The following is a 12,588-nucleotide window of genomic DNA, read 5'->3' as shown; positions in this document are numbered from 1 at the left end:
CTGTTTACATGCAGGTTTGAAGATGATTGGTCCAAACTGACTGAAGACGATCACCTGACCACAGAGTCCATGTTGTTGTTTCTGGAATGACTCTGTGACTCCTATCATTGTGTTACACATGTCATATAGTAACCAAACATCAACACAGTCTATAAACAGCTAACAATCTACTGTAGGACAGAGCAGGTTTGGTTACCAGGATAACTCTGGTTCTCTGAGAACTGAAGCACCTTCTGACGTGACCAATCACAAAGCTCCAGTGCCACCACATCAGTCATAACACCTCTTAGCCCCCAACTCTCCATTTTCAAGTGTAGTTCCTCCACCAATCAGAAGCAAGAAGGGCGGTGTGCTCCGATACCTCACTCAGACAACCAGGGTTATCCTGGAAACCAAACGTTGAGACAGTCGTTAATGATAGCGATTACACTTTCAATTGACTCTTCACTAAGTCCCGCCCCTCAAGCGCTGACTGGCCAATCACAGCGTAGCACAGTCCAGCTCTGACCAGGAGCTCTGGTGATGAAAACAGGACGTAGGTGATGACATCATTGTAATATGAAACCAAAAGTAACCAGATCAAATGTAACAATGTCACAAAAACACAAACCTTCGTTCTGACTGGCTCTAAAACTGAACATTTACCGCCGAAAACTTTAAACTCTGTATGAAAAGTGACACCGTCTGTCTTTAGACCCTCAAGTTCATGGAAACAGTTTTTAACTGAAGTCACTTGTTACTTCCTATTTCTACCATCATGTTGGTCTCTTTTAACCACGACCACGATTGTTCCAGGCAGCGACATCTGCTACTGAACAGAGAAGTCAAAGCTTCATGTGTTAAAGCTGCATTCTCTCTAATGTCCATCAGGGGGCGACTCCTCTGGTTGTATAGAAGTCTATGAGAAAATTACTCTACTTGTCTCTTGATTTATTACCTCAGTAAACATTGTAAACATGAGTTTATGGTCTCAATCTCTAGTTTCAAGTCTTCTTCAATACAGCATGATGTTCATTTGGTAAATTATGGTCCATTTAGAGTCAAACAGACCATAAAGCAGAGTATGCTTTAGGGCAGGGCTACACAGTGATTGACAGGTCGTATACGGAGTCTCCACGTCACTCCTCCTCAGCCTTAATATGGTCACTTCCTGTTGACTGGTTGTAAAAACCAAGATGGCGACGGCCACAGTCCAGAAACCAATGAGTGACGTCTTGACGACTCCGTTCACTTCTTCTATAACGTCTGTGGTTCAAACAGTGAACAGAAAGTAAACATGAAGAGTAATGTGTGTCAGTGATTGTAGATTTCAGGGTCAATGGGAGCTGTTGGACTCATGATGTCGTGTGATGTGATGACTGTCCATGTGTTTGTTCAGATCCAACACCTCTTATCATCAGAGCGGTCGTCCTGCCGCTGACTCTGCTGTTGGTGAACGTTGCCCTTTACTTCTACTGTAAGGTACGGACACACGTCTGTTGTTTAGACCAGCCATGAAATGAAGCTCTCTGTGTTTAGTGAACTGAAGACAGGACTATGCTGTCATGTCTCTGCAGGCCAAAAGGGGGAAGATGCCGTGCAGACAGAAGAACACTGAGCTGGTTTATTATAACCTGGGTGTTCCTGCAGCTGAAGAAGAAGAAGGAGCAGCTCAGGGAGCAGAGTAGCTCCTCCAAGGAGCTCATCTCACATCCAGATGATTTCTACCACACAACCACCACCAGCTCCCTTTGATACGCATGATCCCTTACACCAGAAGGCTGAATATGATCTCACATTATTATAGCCTGTCTGTCTTACTCTCAACAATGTGTTGGTCTCTCCATACCTTCTGACTTCCTGTCAGTGGCTCTCAGCTCCAAGCCCATTGGTTCCTGCTGAAGACGTGGATCTTTAAAAACACCTCACAGATATAAAGTTTCATTTAAAGTAGACTTGAGAGCAGGTTTACCAGAGTCCAAGCAGAAACCAAAGACTATCAGGAAAAATGTTGACGTGAGATATTAGAATAAACATGAAACATTGACTTACATCTTCTACATTCTGTACAACGATACTCAATGTTCACAATCTGTTGCTGTTTGTCCTTTAAAACATAGAATGAGCTTCATGACTTCACTGGAGCGCTCCTTGTGGTTCACATGACTCTTTATTGTCGTGAGCAACATTTATCGAAAAGATAATCAGAATAATACAAATATGAACAACGTCCCATTGTTGTTCTTAATCATTGTAGTTCATTGTGTAATTAAGGATTTTTGATATTTCATAAGAATGCTATAATTAAGGATTTTGCTTGTTTTTCATAATTAGAGGGTTTCACTTAAATCATTTGCATTTTGCTTAGTTTTGTAATTAAAGATTTTGCTTGTTAGATGGCTTGGAGTGTTTGGGAAATTGTGGATTCCTTCTAGACGGACTGCCCTGGTTATTAGGTGTTGGAGGCACCATATTGCTGCTCAGCAGAACAATGAATCAAAAATACAGAAAAACAAAAACGTAACTTAGAGAGACATACGGCTCTGTACCTCTCGTAAGATGGCGCCGGCTGCTCAATAACACTCACTTTTTGAGTTCTTTTGCAGAATATCCACCATATCCAACCGTACCTTCATCTTGCCGAGATCTCCAATCAGCTGCCCTCTTTCCTGCTCATATTTCTGACATTGTACAATTACATGCTCTATTGTTTCCTCTTGCTCACAATAGTCACATTTTCCTGTTTCATGTTTACCTATTTTTTTAAGCATACCGTTTAGGCCTGCATGACCAAATCTAAGCCTTGATATTACAGTTTCCTCTCTCCTGTTCCTTCCAGCACATCTCATTTCTCCCACTTTCCTCTGAACTCGGTAAAACCATCGTCCTTTCCTGTCTTCTTACCATTGCTTCTGTCACCTTTCCTTCAACCTCTGTTTAATGGTACTTTTTGTTTCTGATTTACTGAAGCTGACTGCAACATTAATACAACTATTTTTTGTGGCCTCTTTTGCAGCCTACACGTTAGCTTTCCTCTGACGCAAGGCTAACTGACGCTTATCAGAACACACATTTGATTGGCCGAGTAGCATCACGTGACACAGTTTGCAACGCTTGTGATTGGTCGGTGTGCTTCCTGGACCTTCTGAACGAGTACCGTAAAGACTAGAAAAGCTGCGCCAGTTAAAATGTCTATAAAGACGGCATCATGTGAATGTTAGCTGTACTGGAGACATTTTTACTTCAATAAAACACATAAAAAACAAATGATTAACTTAATGAACACATGACGAATATAATCTAAGACAAATAACATCCAAACAGATAAAGCCAGCTCAACTTTTATGTACTTTTCAAGTCAGTTCACATTATTTTGTGCACAGACACGTTACTTAGTGGCTGTGAGGATTACCCATAATCCGTTGCTTCTCCTACTAAGTGCAAGTATACATTTACAACAGCAGGTGGCAGAGTTTCCCCATTTATCAGATGATCCTTTTCAACTGTTACACATGTGTAGCTCTGGGGTAAAACAAGTTATTTCACAATGAAGTCAGATGAAATAACTCAGTGAGGTAATTAAACTGAATGTAATTTAGTTTAATAAAGAAAAAGTGAGAGATTAAGATCATTTAGTCTGAAATAAAGTAGGATGTAAAATGGGGAGTAAGTAGGTGAAATAAACAGCTTCAAACAATATCGACGGGAAACAGTGAAAGTTAAAAATAAAGAAATACTGGTTGTTCCTTCAGTTTGAGCTCTGTTGTGTGATTGGTTACTCGAGGTGTCAGTCAGACACACCTGCAGTAAAGTCCTTATTTGCAGTGACTCCATTTCTGCACTCTTAGTCTGAAATCAGGTGTGATTAATACTCGACAAGATCTGTTAGATCTATTGTTAAGTTTGACAGTCTCTTTGTTTATTAAGAGGGTGATCTATAGATTTAAACCTTGGTGGTAGACCTGAGGATACCAAACCAGTTTGAAGGTATCGTAGGTCTCCTCTGTAGAGTGTTGGGGAGCTACATATGTAACATGTTCAGCTCTGATACTAACAGTAAGTAATTATTGTCCCGAGGTTAGGACCTCCCACCTCATTAGCATACAGACACATAAATAAATGAATAAATGTAGGTGAACAGAAATGTAGAAATAAATATATATGTATTTGTTTATGTCCTGTTTGATTATCAACTTTTATTTATTTACCTATACATTAATTTATTTATTTCAGCATTTATTTATTTATTTATAATTTAATTTATTTATTTCAGCATTTATTTATTTAAGTATTTAGTTGAGCTTTTAATTATTATTTTATTCATTTATTTCTGTATTCAAACATTTATTTAAGCATTTATTTATTTATTCCTATATTTATTTATACATTTATTAATGCATTTATTTATACTGTCCTCCATAGGTAAGAACTACCGTAGGAAATTAATCGAAAAAGTCTTCTGGAGGCTCATCAGAAAGGGATGTGATTTCTGAAACAACCTCCTCTTCTAGTATCTAGCACGAACATTGTCACCAAGTTTCCGTAGTGTAGTGGTTATCACGTTCGCCTCACACGCGAAAGGTCCCCGGTTCGAAACCGGGCGGAAACACTTACTGCTTTTCATTACTGGCTTCCGCGTTTGATATATTGGCATTTTAAAGCGATTTATTTCAATAGATGCATACCGAAAAGTACAAAAATACAAACGGAAGTAAAAAGAAATCTATAAAATCAAATTACTTCAACATTTTTATTTTAGGTCCCTGAATGCAACATATATGAAGTTTCCGTAGTGTAGTGGTTATCACGTTCGCCTAACACGCGAAAGGTCCCCGGTTCGAGACCGGGCGGAAACATTGTTTGCTTTTCACCACAAATCATGTTAATATTTGAATGAAGTCAATAAACTGAACTTCATTTTGAACTCTAATGCCGCTTGTTGATGATGATATCGTAGATTGCAGTTACTGTGTACTTTTCTACACCAAACATTACACAGCAGGGAAATCCACTGCATTGGTCAATGTCACATAGTTAAATCCCTTTACTTCCGGGCCACGTGATTGTAGCTACAGACCTTTACGATCTCAGTCTGTAGACGATCCACCTGCCTCAATAGAGGGTTGATTTACCAACAGGGAGTCATTATTATATTACTAGTTTGCAGTGGTGGGCCGTCAGGGCCTGCAAAGCCTTCTCTGATATGAATAATATTTGAATGGCCCGTGCTCTTGAGTGTGTGGGGAATGCGTGTTTTAGCTGAATTGATTTTGACTATATGCATTGTCCGTTAATGCCGCCGCATCCCGTCATGTGGGTATTCATGTATCTGCACTCATAGTGTATTTGTAGGTGTTGAGCTTCATTTTTTACGAGTGCAGGCCCAGGTATAAAATGCACGGCCCTCACTGCTAGTTTGACATAGTTGCTTTCAGATTGGGTTTGTATTCTGTGAACTGCTGTCTGGCATTTTAAAGCGATTTATTTCAATAAATGCATTCAAAAAAGTACAAAGATACAAACAGAAATAAAAAGAAATCTGTGAAACTGGAATCACTGCAATATGCGGAAAAACTTGTTTTTATTTTACGTCCCTGAACGCACCACGTATGTAGTTTCCGTAGTGTAGTGGTTATCACGTTCGCCTCACACGCGAAAGGTCCCCGGTTCGAGACCGGGCGGAAACACTTTGTGTTCACAGAGTTGTTGCTGTTAGCACTGATATTTATTTTTCCACCGTATTGTGCTGTTGCTTCAGTGAATTCAGAGCACACTATAAGTAAACGTGTTCACCCTTTCTACCACTAGATGGCAGTATACGTATGTTTAAACCAAAGATTTAAACACTGTTTAACTGTGCCTTTGTTAATTATCTATGTCATTGATACAGATGTATTTAATGATGTTTATTTCATCTGATACTTGATGTTGATTGTTAATTTGCAACCTAGTTATAAACATCATGTATTTACTTGTTATATTTGTGTCATTTAAGAACCAAACATTCCTACATGAAAGAGTGAGCATGTGTTGGTTCATTCTTATTAAACACTAAGCATAATTCACCTATCTCATTGATTCACACTTAAATCCTGAATTGAATGGTTAAACAGAAGAGGTCAAAGGGCCAAGATGAGAAGATATAATGTTGGTCAAATGCAGTAAAATGACTTCAGTTTTAGTGACACTCAGATTCAGAAACTTCTGACACTTATACTGCATTGGTCACTGTCACATAGTTAAATCCCTTTACTTTCGGGCCACGTGACCTTTTAGGCCATTCCTCGTTAGTATAGTGGACAGTATCTCCGCCTGTCACGCGGAAGACCGGGGTTCGATTCCCCGACGGGGAGAAAGACTTTTCATTTTTGTTGTATTTTTATTATTTTTGAATGTATATTCATGTTTTTGAAGAGAGTAAAGAGAATAGTCATACATCTGCTCAACTTGTGGTGAAGACTGACAGGAGATTAAAGCTGGAGTTACAGACCTGCTTTAGCTGATTGTAGCTACAGACCTGTACGATCTCAGTCTATAGAGGATCCACCTGCCTCAATAGAGGGTTGATTTGTACCAACAGGGAGTCATTATTATATTACTAGTTTGACGTAGTTGCCTTCAGGTTGGGTTTGTATTCTGTGAGCTGCTGTCTGGCACTCAGACGTAAAAACGGGGACTCTTTTAAGTGAGAAACAGCGCTGCCAAAATCCCGTTTGTGGCCAAAAAATATATTACACCCGTAGTGATGAGAACTACCATAGAGAATGAACGGAGAAAAGTTAGAGAGTTTAGCTCTGCTGCTTCCGCTGAAGAGGTGAACGTCTACAGATCGAAACCGTGAGACGTTCATGACCGCATACTTCACCAACCGTTGAATAAAAAGTACAAGTAATGCTCTGATCTGCAGGCTGAAGAGATCAGAGCCAGTCCAGGTGATTTTTATTAATACAATCTAGATAATAACTATAAACACAGATGTTAAGAAAACAATGAGCCACAATACAGACAGTTATACAATCATATCCTGAGAGTATTTCTGTATTTATTCTAGTGCAATAAATATATACATTCTAATGCAATCATTTTATTTATTCTAGTGTAATACAGCGCCTCAAAAATCGCCCTTGTGGCTAAATATATATGACAGCCGTAGTGATAAGAACTACCATAGGAAATGAATGGGAAAAGTTAAGAGCTCACTAGTTTTGGCTCCCACAAGCGCGAAAGGTCCCCCGTTAGAAACTGGGCGGAAAAACTATTCTTTGTTCCTGCTTACTCCACTCAATAAAACTCTACTTAGTGGAATTGTCCGAAACTGGATAAGAAGTACAACTGCCCCAGTGTGTGCTGAAGGCCACTGTCTCATGAAGGCAACAGACCGACATCAGTTGAGAGAAGCACTTCTGAGATCCTTGTACCAGACACTCTCCCATCAATGGCTGCTCCTTCATATTTGTTGTTTGGGTTCAGGAGTTGGGCTCTTTTCATTGTTTAAGAATATTGTCACTCACTTCATTCTACTCTACAGTGACAACCCTGTGGATTTTGACCTGAAGTCACAGTTTCAGTAACTGTGACAGTCTCTTCAACAGTGGTAGCTTCAGTAGTTTAGTGGAAACATATTTCTGTTAGCTTTTCCTCCACACAATCAAAGTCTTCTGAGTAGCGTTCCCAGCAAACTGGATGAAAAGAAGCACTATGTGAATAATGTTTTCTCTCAGAGATACATGAACTCTGTCATTTGGGGCAGCCACTCACTCCCACCCAGGGGTGAGCAATCCTCCACTTTCAGCCAAGTCCTCATACTTGGCTGAAAGTATGGTACTGTAATTGCGTGGATGGTACATTCCACTGCAGGTCACTCAAACTGATGCTATTATTTAAATGTTACTGACTTTGTGTATGTCTTTATTGTATGTGAATTTAAAATACAGTCCTTATCTTTGCTCTATTTGTTCCAGATAAATGGAGCTACAATCTGTCTCATCCAAAACACAGTCATGCCCACAATCTAATATTGATCTAATTAAACCAAGATTAATGGTGCTCAGTGCAACTATTCCGCCCCTATTCACTTTTAACCTAGATTTTTAATCTCCTGTACATTTTACACTTTGTTAAATCCGTCACTAACTTTCTGGATGTGTCGGCCTACAGACCACGTTTCATCGAAAGACACAACCCCTAGAGGTTTTCTTCAATTTTTGATTGTATAATTTTACTTTGACACGACTATTTATTTTCTTTCTTGAAAAGAATATATATTTTATATTTTATATACCACAAAAAACTCTGAAACCCCACTTTATTAAGTGTTGCGGTTTCATGGCCCGGATTGACACTCGTTAAGGCGGCTCTTAGCACGACGTCACTCTTATCTCATCCAATCAGCGAGCTACGTGTATCACGCAGAGGGTTCACAGGTCAGGGGTTGCCAACGAAAGAGGAAGATGGCGGCAGGCGGACCGAGCTGCAGGCAGCGATGAAACAGGTTTAGCAGGCAGATACTACTTAAAGAGAAAAGCGCATGTACTGCACATTCAGACCACTATCCTTTAAGGCTCTTACAAGGAATACGGACACTAATGGCGCTGCTTTACGGCTTGTTATGGCGGCTACTGCTGGTTCTGGTCCACATCAACAGAGCGTTCGTCGCCTGGCTCCGTGTCCGGCTTCGGAGCTGGAAGGGGCGGCTGTGGGAGCGGGCGATGGCCGGTCTGCTGCTACCTGTAGCCCTGGCTGGTTTTCCGGACCACCAGAAGAAGTTAAATCAAAACCCTGATGCTAACGCTAACCCTGTGACTGGAAACCGCACTGCAGGTCGCCGGCCACGGTGGCTGTCTGACGGCAAGTCTCTGGAGAAGCTGCCGGTCCACATCGGCCTATTGGTAACGGAAGAAGAACCCAGCTATACGGATATAGCAAACCTGGTGGTCTGGTGTATGGCTGTCGGCATTTCTTATGTCAGCGTCTATGATCATCACGGTAAACATCTCTACCTTTACTCCCCGTCTCTATTCGGTTTTATCTGCTGGTTCTGCTGGACAAATGTAGGCACACCGCTATCTAAGTTACATTTCAACGTAACTGCGGCCAACTAAACACTCTCCCATTGCCCATATATTTAAAATGCATGTCTTTTTAATTAAATAAAACCAACGTGTGCGTATCTGCAATGTGGGCTCAGATGAACAGGTTTTGCTGTCACTGAACAGATGTCAGTCTAGAAGACTAAACTACGCAATCGTTTCCTCATGTCATCATTTACAGACACCCCCTTTGTGTTTGATTAGTTAGCATGTTCCACTCATCTCACCATAGTTTATACAAGTTGAAAAATGATCCTCCCTTCCTGCCCAGTCTTATTTCTGTAACGTCATGTGACTGTAGAAGTTATATTGGTTTGTTCCACTTGATGTGCGTCAGTTGTAAAAAAGTTGAGACTATGCTCATTTCGTGATCTCTGAGGAAACAGAAATGAGACTTTATTATTCCTCGAAGCCTGTCGGAAATCTGCTATTTATTATTTGGGTCTAAATTATCATCCAGGTTTAGATTATTTGATACGATCATCACAGTAGCGGTAGCATTGTAGCATGTATTTACACACAAGGACCAGAAGTGTTAGTATTGACAACATCACGTCCACACGAGGCTTATTTCTGAGGTTCGATTCGGGACCCAGTGTGACTTATTCCAGCCTCCTCTAGAGGTCCATCGTGCAGATGTAAGGCCGTGTTGGGACGTGATCCCAGTTTAGCTCATGAACTGTGAGCTAAACTGGGATCCATCAGCTGGGCTCAAATGGAATAGACTGGTTCATCCCAAAAGCAACTTCATCTTGCTTTAAAAAAAAAAGGTTGCAAATTGGTCACGTAAAACCCTGCTTTATTACTTTGTACATTAACATATTCCCTCTCCTGCATGCTCACTCCTTTGAATGAAGTCAAAGACTCCTCTGTAAGATTGCCTTGTTTCTATTTATTCTGGATTGAATGACGTGCTCATCCTCATCGGTCTCTTCACTCAGGTATTTTCCGCAAGAACAACTCCCGTCTGCTGGAGGAGATAGTAAGGCAGCAGCAGGACTTGCTGGGTGCGGATGGATCCAAATACAACGTGGAGTTCCTAAGCAACGGCAGTGACAAACACCAGCACCATGGTAAGGATTATGCACAGCTGGCTCTACTGTTTTAGTCGGTGCGTTTACATGCACTTCGATATGATCGAGGCTTCTCTGGTAAACCAAGTCCATAAATGTCATGTGGAGGAGAAACGTGGTCTCCCTTGTCTCGGTAGGGGATTAAGGAGACCTGATTTCCCCAGCAAGACTCCTCCTGCAGAAGGCCGTTTTCTCTGCCCTGTACACACCTAATCGGCTCTTTACAAATATGCAAACAGGATAAGTAACAGTGGAGTGGCTGGAATGAAAGCTTTTTATACAAATCATCAAACGAGACTCTGTGTTTCTCGTCACTAATTTGATATCCTCATTCCTATTAGTGGAATTTATCGCGTTTGTTTTTTAAGCTGCCTCGTGAGTCACTTTCTAATTTCTTTCCTTCCCTTTTAAAGTGAACTTCTCATTCTAAACAATGCAAATTCCACCGCGTTATGATAGTGTCATTGATTTGACCACTGATTTGGTCACCTGTAGCCAATGAAGCTGTACGCTCGGTCAAGAATGGTTTCATGGAGAAGAAACACCACTCTGTTGTTTTTGATATTTAAAAATATTTATTTGTTCCGAGAAAGTCACTCACGGTGCCGTGTCCCAGGGACGAGGATCGAGCTCCAGCATCAGCGACGGTCCGACTTGCTTTATAGATGCAGGACCGGGACTTTTCCCCCACATCTACTGTACCTGTGAAGGTACACCATGCTCAGACTTTCAATCATGTGGCAGTGGAAGTTAATCGTGTGCGCGTGCGTGTGCGTGCGTGTGCGTGTGTGTGTGTGTCAGTGGTTTCCTGCAGCCCCACAGTGAAGGTGTTGTCTCCAGAGGACGGGAAGCAGAGCATCGTCCAGGCAGCGCAGCAGCTCTGTCGCTCTGTGGAGAACAAAGAGAGGAGCTCCAAAGACATCAGCGTCTCCATGCTGGACGTGCTGCTAAGAGGTACCAGTTCATGACTGTGTGTGTGTGTAAAAGTAAAGTTTTATTTTTCCCCATATTCGTTCGTCTCGTGTCTCTCACAATGAATGTCTTGTGTTTGGGATACAGACAGTGAGGCATGTCTCAGCTTTATATTTTCCATTACATTCTTGCCGCATTACGCAGCAACCTACACACAAAACCAATTAATATGCCCATATTCATGACACACTTCTAGTGACACACCGGTGTGTACACAGCTGGGTTGATTAAAGGAAGTGACTGATGGTTCTGTGTCTTATCTGCAGCATACTGTTAAGGACAGGTGTCATAGTATTCTGTTTTCTAGTGGTCGACCAACATGGGAGTTTCAATGTCCGATGCAGATATTTAGAGAGCAGGGCGGCTGATGAATAGTGCCGATATCATGTTGTCTTTTTGTTTTTTTTGCATATGATAAAATACAGCAATTTACACAAAATCCCTGAACTTCAATGAGCATTTAGTTAACACAGTTGTTGTCTGACTTGTCCCTGTTTGCTGAAGTAAATCTGCACCCTGCAGTGCACTCATTTCAAATAAAAACTATCATCATTATCGTTAACATAATATTATTGCTAGCCCTATAGAAAACAAGTCACTAGAAGATACAGGATTTATCTTAAATTCAACAATTATATCAGTTAGTTTAGGTTTCTTATTTTTTTTACATGTAGTTTATGTTAATCAATGTCTGTTACATATTCTGCAGATACAGAATCTGTAGTGAAAGTTGCAACAGAACTGATATGAAGCCAATATGACCGTCAGCGGATCATTGTGACACAGTGCGGACATTGGCCGATGCTGATTATCTCAAAACGACAATAATCGAGCGACAGATACTGTCGTTCTATTGTTACATTTTTCTGACGGGGATTATTTATGTGCTTTCATTCAGTGGGCATAAATCGTCCAGGTCGATAAATTACACACCCGTACTTCTCTGCGTTTAGGAGCAGTGTCACCGTATCACAGTCCACCAGAGAGCGCTGAGATCTTCTGCTCTGTATGGATCTTGGTCACAACAAATCCAACAAATCTGTCTGAAGATTGTTGTTTATGTTGTGTGTTGTGCATCTATTTATAATGAAATAACTTTGTTCATTCACATCTCTGGATTATAAAAAAATCCATGCGTTATAAGTCGAAACAACAAATGTGTTGCAGCCAAAACAAGTGACGCAGTTTCACCTACAATCACTCATTAAATGAGGTAATCAAAGTTGCCTTAAACTGGTGTGTAGTTGTCCTTTGTTCACTCAGTGAGTGGAGCGGTGAAGTGATGAGGATCCAAGCTGTGCTGCTTTGTTTGCCTTTGCAACTAGACCTGAATCCGCTCATCGAAATGATGCAATCATTTGCAGAAGGAGAGACTATTAGTCTACGGATAGTTTGCTGAAGCGATGCTCCACCTCGCCTTTTATGTGGATTTTCTCATTAGAAAAGCTGGATGGAAGCGACGAATCCAGCATAAA

At 40.9% G+C, this 12,588-nt stretch overlaps 1 protein-coding gene and 4 non-coding genes across 5 annotated transcripts in view; all 5 read left to right on the top strand.

Moving 5' to 3' along the window:
- The first annotated feature begins 4,515 nt into the window (after positions 1-4,515).
- trnav-cac (transfer RNA valine (anticodon CAC)) lies at positions 4,516-4,588 on the top strand. The gene has a single exon. It is a non-coding gene; the product is annotated as a tRNA-Val (tRNA).
- Positions 4,589-4,762: 174 nt separating this feature from the next.
- On the top strand, positions 4,763-4,835 carry trnav-aac (transfer RNA valine (anticodon AAC)). Its single transcript has one exon. It is a non-coding gene; the product is annotated as a tRNA-Val (tRNA).
- Positions 4,836-5,593: 758 nt separating this feature from the next.
- Positions 5,594-5,666, top strand: trnav-cac (transfer RNA valine (anticodon CAC)). Its single transcript has one exon. It is a non-coding gene; the product is annotated as a tRNA-Val (tRNA).
- A 594-nt stretch (positions 5,667-6,260) lies between these two features.
- On the top strand, positions 6,261-6,332 carry trnad-guc (transfer RNA aspartic acid (anticodon GUC)). Its single transcript has one exon. It is a non-coding gene; the product is annotated as a tRNA-Asp (tRNA).
- Positions 6,333-8,384: 2,052 nt separating this feature from the next.
- Positions 8,385-12,588, top strand: part of nus1 (NUS1 dehydrodolichyl diphosphate synthase subunit) — a 6,184-nt gene continuing 1,980 nt past the window's right edge. Inside the window, exons 1-3 of the mRNA XM_031878088.1 lie at positions 8,385-8,964; positions 10,010-10,141; positions 10,943-11,095. Coding sequence (XP_031733948.1) covers positions 8,565-8,964; positions 10,010-10,141; positions 10,943-11,095 — 685 coding nt within the window. The 5' untranslated portion in view covers positions 8,385-8,564. The remainder of the gene's footprint in view (positions 8,965-10,009; positions 10,142-10,942; positions 11,096-12,588) is intronic.

This window comes from Anarrhichthys ocellatus, unplaced genomic scaffold (genome assembly GCF_004355925.1).
Source record: "Anarrhichthys ocellatus isolate YVR2014 unplaced genomic scaffold, GSC_Weel_1.0 scaffold161, whole genome shotgun sequence".
Lineage (NCBI taxonomy): Eukaryota > Metazoa > Chordata > Actinopteri > Perciformes > Anarhichadidae > Anarrhichthys > Anarrhichthys ocellatus.
Note: the sequence above shows the minus strand (reverse complement) of the source record. Positions and strands in the feature narration are given on the sequence as shown.